The sequence below is a fragment of the Rana temporaria genome, chromosome 4 (genome assembly GCF_905171775.1).
Source record: "Rana temporaria chromosome 4, aRanTem1.1, whole genome shotgun sequence".
Classification (NCBI taxonomy): Eukaryota; Metazoa; Chordata; class Amphibia; order Anura; family Ranidae; genus Rana; species Rana temporaria.
The window spans coordinates 228,545,363-228,566,491 of NC_053492.1; the positions used below are offsets into that span (position 1 = coordinate 228,545,363).

Consider the following 21,129-nt stretch of genomic DNA (forward strand, 5'->3'; position numbering starts at 1 on the left):
CGGTTAAACTGGCAGCAAGGTCCGGTGGACTAGCTGTCGCAGCAAGACGTATGATTAAAACCTGGACAGGTGATGCTGCATCCAAAACTAGATTGTGCAATCTACCATTCACAAGCGATTTATTTTTTTTGGTTCAGGCCTAGACGAGGCCCTGGAAAGAACAGCAGATAAGACCTTTCCTGCTGAAAAATACAAATTTCCACAAAAAAGTTATTTTCGTGGACGAAGAGATCGTCCCCAAAAAGGAAAGAGTACCCTAAGAAAAACTGGACGGGTCACAAAGGAAAACCAAACAGAAATCCACTTGGCGCTGCTAACCAAACCACCAAACAGTGACAACCAAGTGCCAGTAGGGGGAAGACTGGCTACCTTCCTACCTCAGTGGCAGAAGATAACAGCCAATCAATTTATTGCAAAGGGCTACTCCCTGGAATTCAATTGCCATCCTCCAGAGAGATTCCTATTAACAACTTCCCAGAGATTCAGAAAAAGCCAAAGCTCTTCCTCTGTTGCTGGGGAAGATGGTGGACCAAAATGTCCCTATCCCAGTTCCAGAGAAGGAAAAACGAAAGGGTTTTTACTCTCATATTTTCGTTTTCAAGAAACCTTCCGGGAAGTTTCGATTGATACTGAATCTCAAACCCTTGAATCAAGCGATTCAATACAAAAAATTCCGCATGGAGTACATATTTTCGGTCAAAAACATTTTGCAACCAGAAACATTCATGGATCTCAGGGACGCATATCTTCACATTTCCATCAGAGAAGAATCCCAGAGATATCTAAGGTTAGCAGTAGAGATAGAAGGAAAGGAATACCACTCCCAGAGCAGAGCTCCTCCGTTTGGGTTGTCCTCATCACCAAGGATATTTACCAAGGTGTTGGCAGAGGTTCTGGCCCCTCTAAGGTTGAAGATGACCGTAATACCATATCTAGACAATCTACTGTTCGCAGTGCCATCAGAAGCGCAGCTGGTAAGGGACCTCAACGAAGCGCAACTGTGGTTGAAGTCTCTTCGGTGGATTCTAAACTTAGGAAAATCAAACCTCTGTCCCACCCAGAACATTCGGTTCCTGGGGTATCTACTCCATAGAGCAGAAAACATCTCTTCCAGAGGAGAAAATCCAAAATCTCATCAAGAGGGTGAGTTCTATACAGAACAACCTACCGATAACTATCAGAGAGCTGATGTCGGTTCTGGGTTTGACATCAATACCGGCAGTCCAGTGGGCAAAGTTACATCTAAGGCCGCTTCAAGTTTTTCTCTTAAAAAAACTAAGGCAGAGATCTGGAATATACTCCCAACATCGGTAAAGAAGTCACTATGGTGGTGGAGGGTCCACACAAACCTAAATCGGGATCTGGCTTGGTCATTTCAGATCTCCCAGAAATTGACCACAGACGCAAGCATTTGGGGTTAGGGAGCTCACCTAGCAGGGCAACCTGCTCAGAGGAGATGGTCCCCTGAGGAAGCAAAAGCATCCTCAAATTGGAGAGAACTCATGACGATAGCCAAAGCCATAGAATTTTTTCAGAACCAACTGAGACGTCGTCACATCCTGATACTTTCAGACAACGCCACAGCAGTGGCTTATGTAAACAAACAAGGGGGCACAAAAAGCACATCTCCAATCAGATATGCTGGTGGGCAAAAGGGAACCTGCTGTCACTAGGAGCAGTCCATCTAAAAGGAGAAGACAACTAAATGGCGGACTTTCTCAGCTGCCAGGAGATCTCCCAAGAGGAATGGGTACTACACCTGGAGGTGTTTAAGGAAATTACAGCCTGCTGGGGAGTCCCAAACCTAGATCTGTTTGCCTCTTGGAAGAATGCTCAGGTGAAGCGTTTCTTCTTGCTAAACCAGCAAGACCAACCTCTTGGGATAGACGCTCTCCAGAATCCTTGGAACTTCAAAATATGCTATGCCTTCCCTCCGATTCATCTGATTCCACGGGTGGTAAAGAAGTTTCTACAGGAACAGACAACTTATACTAATTGCACCATACTGGCACAAGAGAGCCTGGTTCTCTCAACTCAGTCTCTCGGCAGAAGAGCCGTGGCTTCTAGCTCACAGGGTCCCCTGACAGTGCGAAAACAGGAAAAATGGGCGGCCTGGTTACTGAGGAGGACCTCTTGAGATCAAAAGGACTCTGAGAACGTAGTGGCAACGCTTCTGAGCACCAGGAAGCCAAACACCAGAACCATTTACCTGAAAAATCTGGAGAAAATTTAACAGTTGGTGCACTGAAAAACAGACAGAAAATGGATACACCGACTATCCTTGAGTTTTTACAGCAAGGCGCTGATAAAGGGCTAGCGCTCAGTACACTGAAAGTTCAGATTGCAGCGCTGCCAGTGTATCTGGAAAGGACACCCGTTGGTCTCTCGTTTTTTTGCAGGGCATTGGCGAAATATAAAAAATAAAAAAAATGTCCCACATGGGATTTATCAGTCGTGCTCAGGGGGGATCATCAAACCTCCCTTTGAGCCACTGCAAGAGACATCTTTAAGATTATTGACTCTGAGATACGTTACGCCGCCGTAATTTAGGGCGCAAGTTCCGTATTCAGAAAGGACTTGCGCCCTGCCTAATTCAAATGGGGATGATGTGGGCGTGTTTTATTTAAATTAATGGTGACCCCGCGTAATTGACGTATGTTACGAACGGCGCATGCGCCGTTCGTGAAAAAATCCCAGTACGCATGCTCGCAATTACGCCGCAAATCGTCATTGCTTTAGACGTGAACGTAACTTACGCACAGCCCTATTCGCGAACGACTTGCGCAAACGACGTAAAATTTTCAAAATTTGACGCGGGAACGACGTCCATACTTAACATTAGCTACGCCTCATATAGCAGGGGTAACTTTACGCAGAAAAAAGCCTAACGTAAATGACGTAAAAAAAAACGCCAGACGTACGTTTCTGAATCGGCGTAAATACCTAATTGGCATATTCATCGCGTAACTATACGGAAGCCCCACTTGGCGGCCAGCGTAAATATGCAGCCTAAGATACGATGGTGTAAGACACTTACGCCGGTCGGATCTTAGGGAAATCTATGCGTAACTGATTCTCTGAATCAGGCGCATAGATACGACCACGCACACTCAGAGATACGACGGCGTATCCGGAGATACGCCGTCGTATCTCCGTTCTGAATCTGGCCCAGTTTGTTTTTCTTGTAGCCATCACAACGGCACGTAGGATAGGAGAAATACAAGCTTTATCTGTTAAGCCGCGTACACACCATCACTTTATGTGGTGAAAAAAAACGACATTTTTTGTGAAGTAAAAAAGCAAAGTTTTTGAAACTTAATTTTCAAAAACGACGTTGCCTACACACCATCGTTTTTTTTCAAAATGCTTTAGCAAAGCGAGGTTACGTTCACCACTCTTTTCCATTGAAGCTCAATTCATATATAGCTTCTGAGCATGCGCGGGTTTAAAAACGTTGTTTTAAACGTCGTTTTTGCTACACAGTGATTTTTTGTGACAAAAAACGATGTTTTGAAAACGACACAAAATTTTTTTTTTGTCATTTTTCACAAGACATAAAACGACTTTTTCCCCCACACACGGTCATTTAAATTGACGTTTTTAAAAAAGCAGTTTTTTTTTCATCACATAAAGTGATGGTGTGTACGCGGCATTAGAGAACCTTTTTTGAAGATCTATGACGATCGAATAGTCCTTCAAACAGATCCCGGGGTTTACTCCAAAAGTGACGTCAACTTTTCATAAATCCCAGGATATAGTTTGTTTCATTTTGCAGTTCATCAAAAAACGGCAAAGAACAAGAATTACGTTTCCTGGATGTCAAAAGGTGTTTTCTTCAATATTTAGACATTACCAATGAATTCAGAACATCAGATGCTTTTATTTTGTACGCCGGCCAACTGAAGGGCAAGCAAGCGTCCAAAAAGACAATTGCCAGATGGATCAAGGCAGCTATTTTAGAATGTTAGTGTTATGGAAAAAACACCACCAAAAGAACTTAAAGCTCAGTCTACAAGGGCTTCAGCAGCCTCATGGGCAGAAAGGGCAGGAGCCACTCCAGAACAAATATGCAGAGCTGCAACCTGGTCAAGATTCTCGACCTTCGTTCAGCATTACAGACTGGATCTGATTTCCAGCCAGGACCAGGCTTTTGGTAGGAAAGTCCTCCAAGCCCTTGTCCCATCCTAGATCTGGTGAGTTCTTGGTTATCCTCTCAAGGGCTGACTTGGAATACGACTGGGGGAAAAGCAGAGTTCTTTTCTTACTGGTAACTCTGTTTCCAGTAGTCTTCCAAGGCAGCACGTTCCCACCCTAAAATGTCTAACCTTGTGGGGATGTGTTGTGTATTCTATATAGTTTCAGATTCTGGCCTTCTCGGGGATGACTGACCAGGAACCTGAGGGACCGCCTCTTAAAGGGAGGAAAATTAGTGGCAATGTGTTTCCTGATTGTGAGGAGGAGAAGCTCAATCTCTCAAGGGCTGCCTTTAAAACACTACTGGAAACGGAGTTACTGGTAAGAAACTAACTTTGCTTTTCCTACCATATTCTTCTGGCCGGCACAACATTTTGCCCTTTGCTTCCCTTAGGGATTTACCACCAGGCATGACTTATATGGCCAAGTACCATTCCTTGGAACCTTCCCCCTTTTCTCTTCATTCCTTACTAAAAGGTCCCTCCTTGTGTGCTTCTCCCTCTGCTTCCACCTGCCTGGATGCTAATTTTTCCCCTTTTTTTTAATTTTCTACCCTCCAGAAACGAGTGCCTCTTTCCTTTTGCCGTCCCTTCACCAGTGCCCTCCTTTAAAATCGTGTTCTGAGACCTATACACCATTTGGTGTCTGCACTCCATCTTTAAAGAGAGCCACCTCCTTAATTATGTTTCTGGTTACTCCCAAACAATTGCTAGGTAGCTTCAAAAATGGAGGGAGAAGGGAAGGTAACAAACCTCTGGACTTTTAAGGTGTTGGGTATGGAGGTTGAGACTCACTAATACAACATATAAAATTGTATGCATACATTTTATTACAACGATAAAAAAAACATGAGAACAGTTTTACATCCATATCAAAAGTCACAGTTCTATAGAGGCATAATTAACAGACACTACCACTCTCAACATGTTTCGCTCAGAGGAGCTTACTCAGGAGATTCCGGTGTGGCGCTTTTATATGCTATAGACGACAAAAAAAACATGTGACACAAATGTATTGGCATATATAAAGTCTACGAATATATTATATGTTAATTATAGCGCATAGAAAATATATGGGTACAGGGAGAGACATGAACCTTACCCGAGCTGCTCTAAGTCAATATATTACTTGAATTTTAGATAAAGAAATACAAGTTCCATGTTTGCACAGAACAACCCATTGTTTAAAAAATTCTCCCAGTGTTTGCAGAAGAAAACTAAAAATGATAGTTTTGCCTAAAGAAAAACAAGAGATATTTAAAATCACAACTGCGTGGAAATGTAATAAAGAAAAAAGCCCTTTGACACAAGTTCAAATGAGGATGGTTACCTTAGACACTGAAATGAATAGAATCAATTCCAAGCTTGCTAGTCCTGCTGGTATAAATTGCTAGCCAGCAAAATTTGGCCAAAGGAATTCATATTCAGCGGTAAAACCGTCTGTGTATATATACCACAAGGTTATACTCAAAGTTTAACAGGCAGGTCCAAGAGCTGATGCTCCCAGTGCACAATCTGAAAAAAAAAAAAATATATATATATATATATGTGTATATGGAATAATCACTATGAGGGAATCCCCATCATTCTAAAGGTCAAAGCAAAATAAACAGCAAATCCTGTATCAATGTATAAAGGAACAAACTTGCTGGCATTGAGAGAACAAAAGGATTGGCGAGAAGCAGGAGAGATATCACCTCCCTCACACAGAATGTCTGACAGATTGTAGCGGCGTGATGCCGCCGTTTATAGTTTACTTCCGACCCGGCGACGTCTGTCACCGCTGAGTCACGGACATGAGAGGATAACCGTGCGCCAAAGTTAATGACGGCGCATATGTGAAGACGCTGCAACACGTCAAGACACTGAAATGGTTAAGAATGAATTTGATAGACCTAACCAATTAACAAAGTTAAATTGTTGGCAGTCTGTTGGAAAGGTTCAGTCTGTACCTGTTATCCATGAAATATACAATCCTGCAGCACACAGACTATTTAATACTATTCAATATGTTACCTCTTAATGTTTTTTTTTCTCTCCTTTTAGTGCCACTTGGCCAGATGGTGTTCGCCGTTTAGCCCGAACTTACTTGAAAGATCCATTGATGGTTTACGTTGGAACTCTTGATTTGGCTGTAAGTAGTAGACTTAATAAGGGCTCAAAAATAAGTAACTCCTAATAATAATAATAATAATAATAATTTATAAAGGACATCTGGCAATCTTAAGCATTCTGACGTGCCTCCACATGACCGATATCAGTGCAGGCAACGGATTTGTTTAACTGTATAGAATTTGCCCACTGATTGCCGTCCGAATATAGTAAAAATATTATTATATATATTTTTTGTTTTAAACCTCCTGTCCACCGCCCACCTTCAAATGATGGCGGGAGGAAGACTCTCTTGTTCTGGGCGGACGTCATATGACATTGCGCCTTCACAAGCCACTAGGGGGGGTGCGCTCCCGCCGCATCACTGGGGACCCGATGCACGTGCCCGGCACCTGCGATTGTCCAGTAACTGAGCAGGACCGTGGATCGTAAACACACAGATCAACGTCCTGTCAGGGAGAGGAGACCGATGGTGTGTCCCTTGTACATAGGGACACCGATCAGTCACCTCCCCCAGTCAGTCCCCTCCCCCCCACAGTAAGAATCACTCCCTAGGGAACACAACCCCTTGATCGCCCCCTAGTGTTAACACATAATGTCCCAAAAATGTGTCAAGTGTCTGCCACAATATCAGTTACGATAAAAATCGCTGATCGACACCATTACTAGTAAAAAAAAAAAATAATAATAATGCTATAAATCTATCCCCTATTTTGTAGCTGCTATAATTTTTGCGCAAACCAATCAATATACTCTTATTGGGATTTTTTTTTACCAAAAATATGTAGAAGAATACGCATCGGCCTAAACTGAGGGAAAAAAGGGGGGGGATATTTATTATAGCAAAAAGTTAAAAATATATTTCTCGTCCGTTCAGGGACGGACACAGCAGCATCTTGACCTTAGGGTACTATCCTCCTTTCTAGGAGATTGACTAGGCAGAAAAACAGCATGTTAAGTGTTAAACACTCCACAAAGTACAGTACCTCACAGGGGGCGGTTCCCCCTGGTACATCCCCCCACTCTCTGCTCTGCAGCCTCAGTTTTTTTTTTCTGCCTGGCAAAGGAGAATGACATGGCTCCTCTGGGGATTTTTTTGGGCAATTTTCTTGCATTTTTTGTGTTTTTCCTGCATTTTTGGATCCTGAGATCTACAATCAACTGCTGACTGGGTGACAGGCTGGATCCTCGATCCTTGTAGTCCCCCCAGTTCGGCCATCGAGCGCCTGCTTGCCTTTTAGCTACACGCCTGGCCGTCCACGACATGACCCGTTGCTCCAGGGGTGGCCGGTGAGCTATACGCTCCAGGGCACACATATGACCAAGCTCTGTCTGTGTCACAGTGTGCTGGGCCGATAGCCATGCCGTAACAGCGCGGACGTTGGTGGTGCCTTCAGCCGGTGGTCGCAGGACGGGTAACTAGCAGTCCCCTTGCTTTGACAGGGTGATGCGGCTGGGGAGGTCGATTGGGGGTCCGCCCTGCTTTCCCCTCTCCCTCCTTTCCCCATGTTCTGGGTGGTGGGGTCGGCCGGGAGGTGGGGGGGGGGGGGCTCCATCCAGTTGCTGGGGGCTGTGTCTGCTTCCGGGGGTGCTGTTTGCTGCCATGTGTGCGCGGGGGGGCCTGCCCGGGGGTCCCGGGTGTTTTGCTGCTGTATGGTGTTTTCTTTATCGTACATCACGGGACACAGAGCGGCATATTCATTACTATATGGGTTATATGGAGTACCTTCAGGTGTTGACACTGGCAATCTCAAACAGGAAATGCCCCTCCCTATATAACCCCCTCCCATAGGAGGAGTACCTCAGTTTTTACGCCAGTGTCTTAGGTGTTGGTCATGGTTTAGCTTGCCTCCGCATCCTTGGGATTAGGTGAGCTAACCGGTTCTGTCCAAAGGCCTCAGCGCTAAAGTGGTCAGTAACCGGACCCCAAACCCTTGGGGTATAGCCATAATGCTTTTCTTTTTAGAGAGCTGGGACCCTGGGCCAGAACTTAGAAACCTTTGGGGGCCTAATGTTTCTGTTGCCAGAGTGCTATATGGGCCCCAGGACAGTGGATCCTTCATAGGAACCAGGGCCTGAAGGTCTAGACATCCCCACGGAGATGGGGGAAGATTGGGCCTCTTGCTTGGCAAAGTCCTGCGGCATGGAGCAGGTAAGTGAGGGGAAAACTTGCGGAACTTGGTTCTTAGCAAGTTTTTTCTGGGGGGTCACAGGGGACATGCCTAAAGTTATGCGCTGCATCTGGCAAACTAGTCACATATCTTAATGATAGGATGGCTCTATGTGTATTATTCCCCATAAAAGAAGTGACCTCCCTTGTAGTATTGGAAAAGCATTGAGTGGGGCCTGTGTAATATAATGTGTATGTGTGTGTCAGAGAGCTATGCTGACCTGCAAGCCTCCAGGCGATGCTCCATCGGTCTTCCTCCTCAGAGCCTGCAAAGCAGGCAAAACGCTGACCTCCTCGTGGTTCCAGGATTGGAGCAGAGAGGCTCCCTTCCCCCCAACCCCCCCCCCCCCCCTGTCGGCGGGCGCGCGCGCGTCCCCGTGTTATAGGCGCAATTCGCGCCGTTTAGCTGAGGGGGGGAAGGGCGGGTCAGTTGCTTAAGGAAGGGGCGGCCCTTCCTTTTTCGTTCCAACAGCTCATTCTAACATTGGAACTGAGGAGGAAAAGACCAGAGTGGCAGCACGGGGCGCCGAGGACACACAGTGGCCAGAAAGGATATTACAGTCTTCAGAAGACTGTTTTCAAGCCTAGAAATAGGCTGTTCTTTTCCATCTCAATAGTTTTCTTAGCAATACTACTCAGGGGGACAGAATGCTTTTTCTTTCCTGGATTTGAAAAAAAAAAAAAAGGAAAAGAATTGAAAAAAAAAAAAATTCAAAATCAGGGGTAGAGGAGGCATTTTTTATCCCCCAAACAGGTGTTTGGGCAATTAACTATTTATAGTTCCAAGTACCAATAAGCTAGCAGGTGTACCTCGCTATTGTACCATGGCATCCGGGTCAGAGGGTACAAGAGGTGGGGCTTCCCCCAGAGAGTCTGAGGTCTCGGACAAAGTTATGCCGCTGCTTTCCCCAGAGGGAGCCTTGGGGCCATCGGGATCTGGGGCTGGAGCTGGCACGGGTCAGTCCAACCCTAAGATGGTCACGGACGAGGTATTACTCACCTCTTTAAGAGAGATGGAGAAAAGAATGGAAAAAATGATAGCCACAGCTATGCGGGGCAGTAAGCGGATTAGATCTCTGTCGCCCGAGCGTGGACCCTCAGAAGAGGAGGTCCTTTCCTCAGAGGAATTGGACGACCTCTTGGACAAGGACCAAGTAGGTTCGGGGATCGAAGACCAGGATACAGAGGAGTCTGGAGCAGTCTCCCAAGGGGAGAGCTGGTGGATCCAAGCCTTAACGGACTTGGTCCATAGTGCATTTAAACTTGCCAGTACCAGATCTACCAAGTATCGACGGTTTCGCTTTGGGCTCACTAAGGGCGCCCTCAAAGCAATGCAGTGTTTCCGATCCATCCTCTGCTAGAGGGAGTTTTGTTCCAAGACTGGAGCAAGCCAGATAAAATCTTTTTACCACCTAAAAAATTCTCTGTCCTATATCCTATGGAAGATAAATTTTCCAAGTGATGGGCTACTCCTGCAGTGGACGCAGCCATCTCATGTGTTAACAGATCGTTAAACATGCCCTGTAGAAAAACATACAGGTGTTCAAGGATCCGGTTGATAACGCTTGGAAGCACTACTTAAGAACTCCTTCACTACTGCAGGGGCAGTAGTGCAGCCAGCTGTGGCTGCGATTGGGGTTGCTCAAGCATTATCGGATCAAATTAAGCAGATGCTTAAACTTATTCCTGCCCAGCAGGCAGAAGAGTTTTCGGATGTCCCCTAGGGCCATATGCTTTACGGTAGACGCGATTAAGGATTCTATCAGCAAGCGGCACGTTTATCGTTATCCCTTATCCATTATGAGAAGACTCTTATGGTTAAAAAGCTGGGAGGCCGAGCCCCCATGCAAGAAGCTCCTGGTAGGGGTTCCCCTTCCATGGAGGACGACTCTTCGGAGAAGACCTAGATAAATACATTCAGACCATTTCAAACGGCAAAAGTACTCTTTTGCCCAACTAAGAAAGAAAGGCTTCAGGGCCTGCGTTTCAACGACAGTACTCCCCTGGGCAGGGGCCCCTCTAATGCCAAACAGTATCGACGGCCCTCCTGCGAAAGCCAACTTCGGCTTCAACAGCAAGTCGCAGGGACAGGCTGCTAGAGGCAGAAGGCAGTGGTTTCGCAAACCAGCAAAACCAGGCCCCAAGCCGACCTTATGAAGGGACGCCCCCACCCACGAAGGTGGGGGGAAGGCTGCGACTCTTTTCAGAGGTTTGGGAAGCCAGCATTCCCGACAAGTAGGTACGGTTTCCGTGGCACGGGCTACAAATTAGATTTCCGAAGGTTTCCTCCTCCTCACTTCCAGGAGTCGAGGATTCCAAACGATCCGGAGAAGGGAGCCGCATTAATGTCGGCATTAAATCATCTACTTTCCCAGGAAGTAATAGTAGAGGTACCAGTCCTGGAACAGGGGCTAGGTTTCTACTCAACCTATTCATCATCCCAAAGTCCAATGGAGATGTCAGGCCAATTTTGGACCTAAAGTGGTAAATGCATACCTAAAGGTCCGTTCATTTCGGATGGAATCCGTGCGGTCAGCAGCTACCACACTCCAAAAGGACGACTTCATGGCGTCCATAGACATAAAGGATGCCTACCTTCATGTTCCAATTTTTCAGCCACATCAAAGATATCTACGCTTCATGGTGGCTTCGCGTCATTTCCAATTCGTGGCACTTCCCTTCGGGTTGGCTACGGCCCCCCGGGTGTTCACGAAGGTCCTAGCTCCAATCCTAGCCAAACTAAGGATCCAAGGGGTCACGATCCTAGCATACCTGGACGACCTCCTAGTCATAGATCACTCGTCTCCCAGCTTGGAGCGAGCAGTGGCCCTCACGGTCCAATACCTAGAGAGGTTCGGCTGGGTCCTAAATCGAGAAAAGTCAGCATTCCAGCCCACAAGGCAGTTGGAATATCTCGGCATGAGATTAGACACAGAACAACAAAGAGTGTTTTTACCTCTGATGAAGGTCAAGGCCATCAAGGAATTAATCCTACTGGTTCTAAGCAAGAAAGAACCGACTATTCGCCTATGTATGAGGTTACTAGGCAAGATGGTGGCCACATTCGAGGTGGTACCATACGCCCAGAGCCACACTCGCATCCTGCAGGCAGCCATCCTGTCAGCATGGAGCAGAAGGCCACAGGCCTTGGATATCCTGTTGCCGCTCTCATCAAGAGTCCGACAAAGTCTGTGTTGGTGGTTAGATCCTCAGAATCTACTGAAGGGGAAATCTTTCAGCCCAGTGGCCTGGAAGATAGTGACCACAGACGCCAGCCTGACGGGCTGGGGAGCAATTTTGGATGGTTGCATTCGCCAAGGTACTTGGGCAAAGCCAGAGAAGCTGTTGCCCATCAACATCTTGGAGCTCAGAGCTGCTCGACTAGCCCTCAGGGCTTGGACGTCAAAAATTGCAGGGGTTCCGGTGAGAATTCAATCAGACAATGCCACGGCCGTGGGCATACATAAATCACCAAGGGGGAACAAGAGTCAAGCCCGCTCAGAGAGAGGTGAGCTTGATTCTCCTATGGGCAGAGGCTCATGTGCCCTGCATATCGGCAATATTTATTCCAGGAGTGGACAACTTTCAGGCGGACTTCTTAAGCCGCCAGACTCTATTGCCGGGGGGAATGGTCTCTGCATCCACAAATCTTTCAAGCACTCTGCCAAAGATGGGGAGTGCCGGACGTGGATGTCATGGCATCGAGACTCAACAAGAAGCTAGACAGGTTCATATCCCGCTCAAGGGATCCGATGGCCTGCGGAACCGATGCGCTGGTTTGCCCTTGGCATCAGTTCAAACTTCTTTATGCGTTTCCCCCGCTCCAGTTACTACCCCGCCTGCTGCGCAGGATCAGGGTGGAGCACATACCAGTCATCCTGGTAGCTCCAGCATGGCCCAGAAGGGCATGGTACTCACTCATCCTAAAGATGGTAGTGGGAGACCCTTGGACTCTTCCTCTACGGCCAGACCTGCTATCGCAAGGTCCGATCCTCCACCCTGCCTTACGGCATCTATATTTGACGGCCTGGAAGCTGAATCCCTGATTCTCAGGGGTAGAGGTCTGTCTCAGAAAGTAATCTCTACCCTAATCAGAGCCAGGAAACCGGTCTCTAGGGTGATTTATTACAGGGTCTGGAAGGCCTATGTAGGCTGGTGTGAGTCCAAGCAATGGCTTTCTCGCAAGTTTACCATCGATAGAGTTTTAAGTTTTCTCCAGCTAGGAGTGGATAAGGGATTGGCATTAAGCACAATCAAGGGACAGATTTCAGCTCTGTCAGTGTGGTTTCAGCGGCCGCTGGCCACCCACTCGCTGGTTAAGACCTTCCTTCAAGGGGTCTTACGTATTAAACCTCGAGTTAAATCCCCGCTTTGTCCGTGGGATTTAAATCTTGTTCTGTCAAGTTTACAGAAACAACCTTTTGAGCCGTTGGCTGAAATTCCTTTGGTTTTACTGACAAGGAAGTTAGTATTTTTGGTTGCCATAGTTTCCGCCAGAAGAGTATCGGAACTGGCAGCCTTATCCTGTAAGGAACCATATCTTATTTTTCATAAGGACAAGGTCGTTCTCCGCCCTCATCCTTCCTTCCTACCGAAGGTTATATCCAGTTTTCATCTAAACCAGGATTTGGTATTACCATCCTTCTTCCCTAAACCTACTTCCAGAAAGGAAGGGTTGCTGCATACCTTGGATATTGTCAGGGCCATGAAGGCCTATCTTAAAGCTACAGAGAAGATCCGGAAGACGGATGTGTTGTTCATTTTACCGGATGGGCCCAAGAAGGGGCAGGCAGCTGCAAAGTCCACCATCTCTAGGTGGATTAAGCAGTTAATCACTCAGGCCTACGGCTTGAAAGGGTTGCCTCCTCCAGTATCATTAAGGGCTCATTCTACTAGGGCCATGGGCGCCTCCTGGGCAGCACATCACCAGATCTCTATGGCTCAAGTTTGCAAGGCGGCAACCTGGTCTTCTGTCCACACGTTTACAAAATTCTACCAGTTGGACGTAAGAAGGAATACTGATACAGCCTTTGGGCAGGCAGTGCTGCAGGCTGCAGTTTGAGACCCTCGGATTCCGGGGGCTCCCTTTTGAGTTAAATTTAAAAATTAAAATTATTTTTCTCAACTAAGTTGGATTTATTATGATTTGAGTATATCTCTAAATTAAATCCTTTTGTCTTGGAGATGTTCTCCCTCCCCTCATTGTGAGCATTGCTTTGGGACATCCCATATAGTAATGAATATGCCGCTCTGTGTCCCGTGATGTACGATAAAGAAAAAGGGATTTTTAATACAGCTTACCTGTAAAATCCTTTTCTTGGAGTACATCACGGGACACAGAGCTCCCACCCCTCTTTTTGGGGACCATTTTGGGAGGCATACTGCTTGCTACAAAACTGAGGTACTCCTCCTATGGGAGGGGGTTATATAGGGAGGGGCATTTCCTGTTTGAGATTGCCAGTGTCAACACCTGAAGGTACTCCATATAAACCCATATAGTAATGAATATGCCGCTCTGTGTCCCGTGATGTACTCCAAGAAAAGGATTTTACAGGTAAGCTGTATTAAAATCCCTTTTTCTTACTACAATCGCGGCCACCATTTTGGCGGCGCCGGGCGCCTTTATTGGAGATTTTCTTGTAGCCCACATGCTCGGTTTGCATGTCGGCGGCCATTTTGAAATGTGTTTTAGCCTCTAGTGGCTAAAATAACGTTGCAAACGGCTCCAGCACACTTCCTGAGGGACGGTACAGCACGGAGCAGCGCTTTGGGGAGACGGCAGCAGTACAGGCCTGGTCGGGTGGGGGGGGTCCCCTGTTCTCTGTTGCGGCCGGGGTGGCCTGTGGGTCTTGCCTTGCTTAAAAGGGTGGGTCAGCATGGCGTCCGAACCGGATGCTTCTCCCCCAGACATGCCAGAGTTAACCCTTAGTGCCCCTGTACCTGCGGCCTCTGTGGATGCTATGCGGCAGTCCTAGAGGCGTTTGTTGCCAGGATAGAAGCAGCGCGTGGCTAGAGGGGGTAAAAAGCACCCCCTCCCCCCGCCTTCTTCTGGGGATGCCGCTGAAACGGAATCGGGCCCAGCTTCTGCTCCCGGCCCTGGTTCCGAAGTGTCAGAGGATGCAGGCCTAGTCCACACAGACAGTGAGGATGACTCTGCAGCAGGGTCGGCGCATGATAGGGCGCTAGTGGGAGCTCTTATCACTGCGGTGCGGGATACTCTGAAAATGAAGGATTCGGCAGAGACATCAGAGATGTCGGTCCCTTTTGGGTTCCGTAAGCCGGCCCGCACTGCTAAAGTGTTTCCTTGTGTTCCTTATCTGGAAACGTTTTTGTACAAGGAATGGGATCGGCCACAAAAGGTTTTTTCTGTTCCAAAATGCTTTGCGGTCCGTTATCTTTTTGAGGAGGATTTCCTGAAAAAATGGACCTCTCCTCCGTCAGTGGACCCCCCTGTGTCCAGACTGAACAAAGCTACCACGTTACCTGTTGAAGGGGCTCCCGCAAATAGGAGAGCTGAGGCTGTGGCCCGCTCCATGTTCACAGTGGTGCGGTCGGCGGTGAGACCGGTTTTGGCTGGGGCTCTAGTGTCAGACACTTACTGAACGGGCAAAGTTGTTGCTTCAGGAGTTAGAGGAGCATCAAGCCCCTCTGGACTGTGTGGCGCTGGCCGACCAGTTGGTTCAGTGCCTAAAATTTGTCTGTGAGTTAGCCCTGGATACGCTTCCCTTGCTCTCCAGGGCCTCGGCCTACGCTGTGGTGTTGCGCCGCCTTGTCTGGTTGAAGTGTTGGTCCGCGGACCAGTCTTCTAAGAAGGCCTGGGTGGACTTGCCCTTTAAGGGTGAAAGGCTTTTTGGGGATTCTCTAGATGACATCATAAAGGATACCACGGGAGGTAAGAGCACTCTACTCCCACAATCTGGTAAAGGTAAGGAGCCTCGCCGTAGGCAGGGGCCCTCCTTTACCGCCCCCAAGCGTTTTTTTCATGCGTCCGGTGCTGCAGGTCAGAAGTGCCCCTGGTTCCGCAAGCTCAACAAGCCTGCGGAAAAACCTGCTTCCTCATGAAGGTCTGCCTACTTTCTGACCGGTGGGTTTGCAAAGTAGTTTCCTCGGTGTACAAGATGGAGTTTCTCTCTTGTCCGCCAAACAGATTTTTTCCTTCCAACCTCCAGCTTCCTCCGGGTCGTCGGGAGGCCCTGTTTGGGGCTGTTCAGGATCTGCTGGTCAGGGGGGTGATCGTGCCGGTTCCCTTACTGGAACGGTTTCAGGGGTTTTACTCCAATCTGTAGTCCCCAAGAAGGAAGGGGTCCTTCCAATCCTGGATCTCAAGGCCCTCAACTGTTTTGTCAAAGTGCAAAAGTTCAGGATGGAGTCGGTTCGCTCTGTAGTAGCGGCACTCCATCAAGGTGATTTCCTGGTGTCCTTGGATATCCCCATATGTGCAAAGCACCAGAGATTTCTGCGCTTTGCGGTCGGGGAGGACCACTTTCAATTTGTGGCCCTCCCTTTCGGCCTGGCTTCGGCGCCAAGGGTTTTCACCAAGGTGCTCGCTCCAATTCTACGGGTGTACCTATCTGCTACGGCTCTGTTTCGGAGGTCGGATTCACTGTTCGTGTCAGTGACTGGTCCTAAGAAGGGTCAGGCGGTCTCGTTGGCCACCATTTCTAGGTGGATCAGGCAGGTCGTGCTTCAGGCCTATGCCCTAAAGGGGCGGGGGCCCCCCTTTCCGGTTACGGCACATTCGACCAGGGCGATTGGTGCCTCTTGGGCTTTCCGCCATCAGGCGTCTGTTTTACAGGTGTGTAAGGCAGCGACTTGGTCGTCAGTCCACACCTTCTCAAAGTGGCTGTTTAAGGTTGATGTTCCTCCGTTGAGGAGCTCTGGTTTGTTTGGGGTGCAGTTGGTTTGCTGTGTTTTCCCACCCCTCGATTTTTAGACACTGCTTGGGGACGTCCCTAAGGTCAAGATGCTGCTGTGTCCATCTATGAACGGAAGAGAAAATAGGATTTACTCACCGTAAAATCCATTTCTCTGAGTTCATGAACGGACACAGCACCCACCCCTCCTTTGTTTGTACTGCTTGTTTAAGAACTGAGGCTGCAGAGCCAGAGAGTAGGGGATGTTCCTGGGGGAACCGCCCCCTGGTAGGTACTGTACTGTGTGGAGAGTTTAACACGTAACATGCTGTTTTTCTGCCTAGTCAATCTCCTAGAAAGGAGGATAATACCCTAAGATCAATTGCTGCTGTGTCCGTCCATGAACTCAGAGAAATGGATTTTACGGTGAGTACAAAAATCCTATTTTTTTTTTTTATAAAAAAAACGTAATTTAGGATTCGAAAATCCACGGCCTTGCCTAAAAACTCCTGCCCGCAGCTCCTCAGGCCCGGCACGGTGTCAGCGCCGGTCCTGGGGGAAAAAAAATCTAACCTTTTTTTTTTTTTTTTTTTTTTTAAATATCAATCGATTTGACCTACCAACTCGATTTTTAAATCAAATCAATTTTTTTCCCCAGCCTTACCAGTGATATGAAAAAAGTTCATCTGCCCCTAAACAGTGCCCACAGCTTTATAAATTTTATTTTTACATTAAAATATTGTCAATATATAACTTTTTGGATGATCTGTATACCAAGGTTACTTGATAAACTGCACAGTTTCTCCAGTGCTGAGAGTTTCACTACCGCTTGTATACAGGGCTGCTCTGTGCAAAACCAACTGCAGAGAGGAGGTAAGTATAACATGTTTGTTTTATTTGAAGTTTTACAATCACTTTAATTGTTTTGTACCTGTAGTATGGACTAGAAACTGATGTGCACATTTTGTTTTTTCTTACCTAAAACACACTGATATAATGAATGTGTGTGTAATATATATATATATATATATATATATATATATATGTGTGCTGGGAGCATACTGTGCAGCATTCCCAGCGCAAAGACTGGTATACATATGCCTCGTTTCCACTGAGCGGAACGGTTTAGGTTGCTACAGTTTGGAAGGATGAGAATGGTCCGGCCTATTCAGGTGAGCGTTTTCACTGCAAGTCAGACCATCGGAGGCCATACAGGGTTTAGAAAAATGTCTAGCATGTCCACCAATCAGTGGAATGTATTGTAGCTCTGGCCTAACCAAACCGTACCATTTCTCTTCCGATCATGGACGGACACAGCATCCTTTGACAGTAGGGTTATGCACCTTCCCTAGGAGAGTTTAGGCAGAATTTACAGCACTTGAAGCATTGACAACCTTTCCTTAGTGCAGCTCCTCCCAGGGGGCGTGGCTCCCCAGGCATAACCCACACCCTGCTCTAGCAGCCTCAACCTCAATTTTTTTCTGCCTAACGACAGGAGAGGTCAGGCACTCTGGAGTCCTGTACTCTGGAGATTTTTTTCTTGCGATTTTTCTCGCTTTTTATTATTTTGTTCCTGCATTTTTGAATCCTGTGATTCTTCTATCAACAGCCGCCTGGGTGACAGGCTGGGTCTTGACTCTTGTAGTTCCCCTATGTTCGGCCATCGAGCGTGTGCCGGCCCTCAGCTCAGCTTTGGGACGTCCACGACAGGCCCCGTTGCTCCAGGGGTGGCCGGGGAACATCTTGTTCTAGGGCACACATATGACCGGTCTTTTATGGCTTTGTCACAGTGTGTCTGGCCGACAGCCATGCCACTTAGCGGACGTTGGTTCTGTCTGGGATACCTTCAGCCGGTGGTCGCAGGACGGGTAAGTAGTGGCCCCTTGCTCAGGTAAGAGGGTATGGCTGAAATTTTCCCCTGGGAGGTCGACTGAGGGCTTGCCCTGCTTTCCTCTCTCCCTTATTTCCTCTCCCTCCTTTCCCTTTGGGTGACAGCTGTGAGGAGGGTTTTTTCTGGGGTCTCCTATCACCTGGGCCTGTGTGCGTACCGGGGGTTGTGTGTGTTCACTACAGGGCCTTTTTGTGTGCTGGAATGTGAATTTTGTGCTGTGCGGTTTTTGCGGTGTCACTGTCTTTTTTTAAATGCGCAACGGCCGCCTTTTTGCCGGAGTCACGCTTTATATAGCTCGGCGGCCATTTTCTTGTGGTCCTAGGCTGTTTTTTCCACATTCGGCAGCCATCTTGAAATTTGTTTGGCCTCGTGTGGCCGTTTTAGTGCTGCAAAAAAGACCACGAATCTGCCTGAGGGCACAGACGCAGCGCTGCTGGCTTCTCAGCACACACAGGCTCTCTGAGACCATGCTGCACCGGGAGGGGCGGTGAGTTCCCTGGGGGCCCCCATACTCTGTAGTAGCAGCCAGGAGGTGTCCAGTGTTTTTTTTTTTTTCTGCCTTGCAGTGAGGGTGACACAGCGCTGGGGCATTATGGAGCCTGAACCAGGTACTTCTTCCCCAGCAATGCCTGAGTTAACCCTTGACGCCCCTCCCTCTGCCACATCTGTTGAGGCAATGTCGGCTGTCCTGGAGTCTTTTCCCAGGTTTGAAGCTGCTAGTGCCCAGAAGGGAGGTAAAAAGCGCCTCCTCTCTGAGCCTGCTTCTGGGGATGTCTGACGCAGAGTCGGACCATGCTATTGCTGCCTCTGGTTCTGTAGTGTCAGAGGCTGCGAGTTTAACCCACCCGGACAGTGAGGATGACTCTGCTTCAGGGTCAGTTGCTGACAAGGAATTTGTTGGAGCTCTTATTTCTGCAAACCGCCACGCACCGCTAAAGTGTTTCCTTGTGTTCCTTATTTGGACAGTATGTTGTACAAGGAATGGGATATGCCGCAAAAAGTTTTTACTGTTCCAAAAAACTTTGCAACCCGCTACCCCCTTGAGGAGGACTTTTTGAAAAAGTAGGTCTCTCCTCAGTCAGTGGACCCTCCCGTGTCCAGACTGAGCAAGGCCACCACGTTGCCTGTGGAAGGGGCTCCTGCATTTAAGGACCCTGCTGATAGAGTGGAGGCTGTGGCCCGCTCCCTATTCACTGTTGTGGGTTTGGCGGTGAGGCCGGTTCTGGCCGGGACTCTGGTGTCACAGACTCTGACTGAAAGGGCAAAGCTCCTGCTGCAGGAGCTGGAGGAACGGGACGCTTCCGAGGACTGTAAGGACCTGGCTGAACAATTGGTTCAGGGTCTAAAGTTTGTCTGAGTCGGCCATGGGCACGATCCCCTTGCTTTCCAGAGCTTCCGTCTATGCGGTGGTATTGCCCCGCCTTGTGTGGCTGAAATGCTGGTCGGCAGACCAGTCCTCCTAAGAAGGCTTTGGTGGATTTGCCCTTTAAGGGTGAACGGCTTTTTGGGGCATCCCTGGATGACATCATTAAGGATGCCACGGATGGTAAGAGCACCCTGCTCCCACAGTCGGGGAAGGGTAAGGAGCCTCGCCGCAAGCAAGGACCCTCCTTTACTACCCCAAAACGTTATTTTCAGGTGCCCGGTGCGGCGGGAAAAGGTCCGCAAGGTGCTTAAGGCCCACGCTGCGGGACAGAAGCGCACCTAGTACCGCAAGCCTGCTTCCGCATGAAGGTCTGCCCCCGCCCGGGTCTCGGGTGGGGGGCCGGCTTCGTGAATTTGCGGATCGGTGGAGGTCTCTCCTGTCCGACCGTTGGGTTTGTGAAGTGGTTGCCTCGGGGTACAAGATAGAGTTTCTCTCTTGTCCCCCAAACAGATTTTTTTCCTTCCAACTTCCTCCGGTTCGCCGGCAGGCCCTGTCAGGGGCTGTCCAGGATCTACTGGACAGGGGGTTGATCGTGTCGGTTCCCTCGCAGGAATGGTTTCAGGGGTTTTACTCCAATCTGTTCGTGGTCCCCAGGAAGGAAGGGGTCCGCCCTATCCTGGACCTCAAGGCCCTCCATTGGATATCATGGACGCATACCAACATGTTCTCATATGCACAAAGCACCAGAGGTTTCTGCGCTTTGCGATCGGAGAGGATCACTTTCAATTTGTGGCCCTCCCGTTCGGCTTGGCCTCGGCACGGCGGGTTTTCACCACGGTGCTCCCCCCGATACTAGCCCTGCTGAGGCAGAGAGGGATCGCTATCGTGGGATATCTAGACGTCCTTCTCCTGAGAGCTTCCTCAGGCTCAGAGTTAGAGGACGACGTGTCTATCACGTGTCAGAATCTCCAGAAGTCAGTGTTCCGTCCCAGAGACTGGAATACCTGGGACTAGTCCTGGACTTCGCGGAGGCGAGAGTGTTCCTCCCGACGGAGAGACTGAAGACCCTGCAATCTGCAGTGAGGCAGTTGTCGTCCCAGAAGTGGTCGTCTCTTCGCTTCTGCATGAGAGTTCTGGGTTTGATGGTGGCCTCCTTCGAGGCGGTCCTGTATGCCCAATTCCACACCAGGGAACTACAGAAGGAGATTCTGTCACGTTGGGACAAGCTCTGTCTTCTCTGGATTACCAGGTTCAGTTGAGCCATCTGGTCAAGTCCTCCCTGGCGTGGTGGCTGACGTCTCCGGTGCTTCGGTCTGGGAAGTCTTTTCTTCCATGCCGCTGGACAGTGGTCACGACGGATGCCAGCCTCTTCGGCTGGGGGGGCGTTTGGGGCACCCAGTCAGCCCAGGGGCGCTGGACTCGGGAGGAGTCCCGCCTGCCGATCAATATTCTGGAGCTCCGAGCAATCAAGCTGTGCCTTGCCAGGTGGTCCCTGGAGCTGCAGGGCCGTCCTGTCAGGATCCAGTCCGACAACGCCATGGCCG

At 48.6% G+C, this 21,129-nt stretch overlaps 1 protein-coding gene across 4 annotated transcripts in view; it reads left to right on the forward strand.

Annotated features, from left to right (window-relative positions):
* DDX43 (DEAD-box helicase 43) overlaps positions 1-21,129 on the forward strand; it is a 263,226-nt gene that overhangs the window by 186,905 nt on the left and 55,192 nt on the right. For all 4 annotated transcript variants that reach the window (XM_040349947.1, XM_040349949.1, XM_040349950.1 and 1 more), the window contains one exon: positions 6,240-6,327. In XM_040349947.1, coding sequence (XP_040205881.1) covers positions 6,240-6,327 — 88 coding nt within the window. The remainder of the gene's footprint in view (positions 1-6,239; positions 6,328-21,129) is intronic.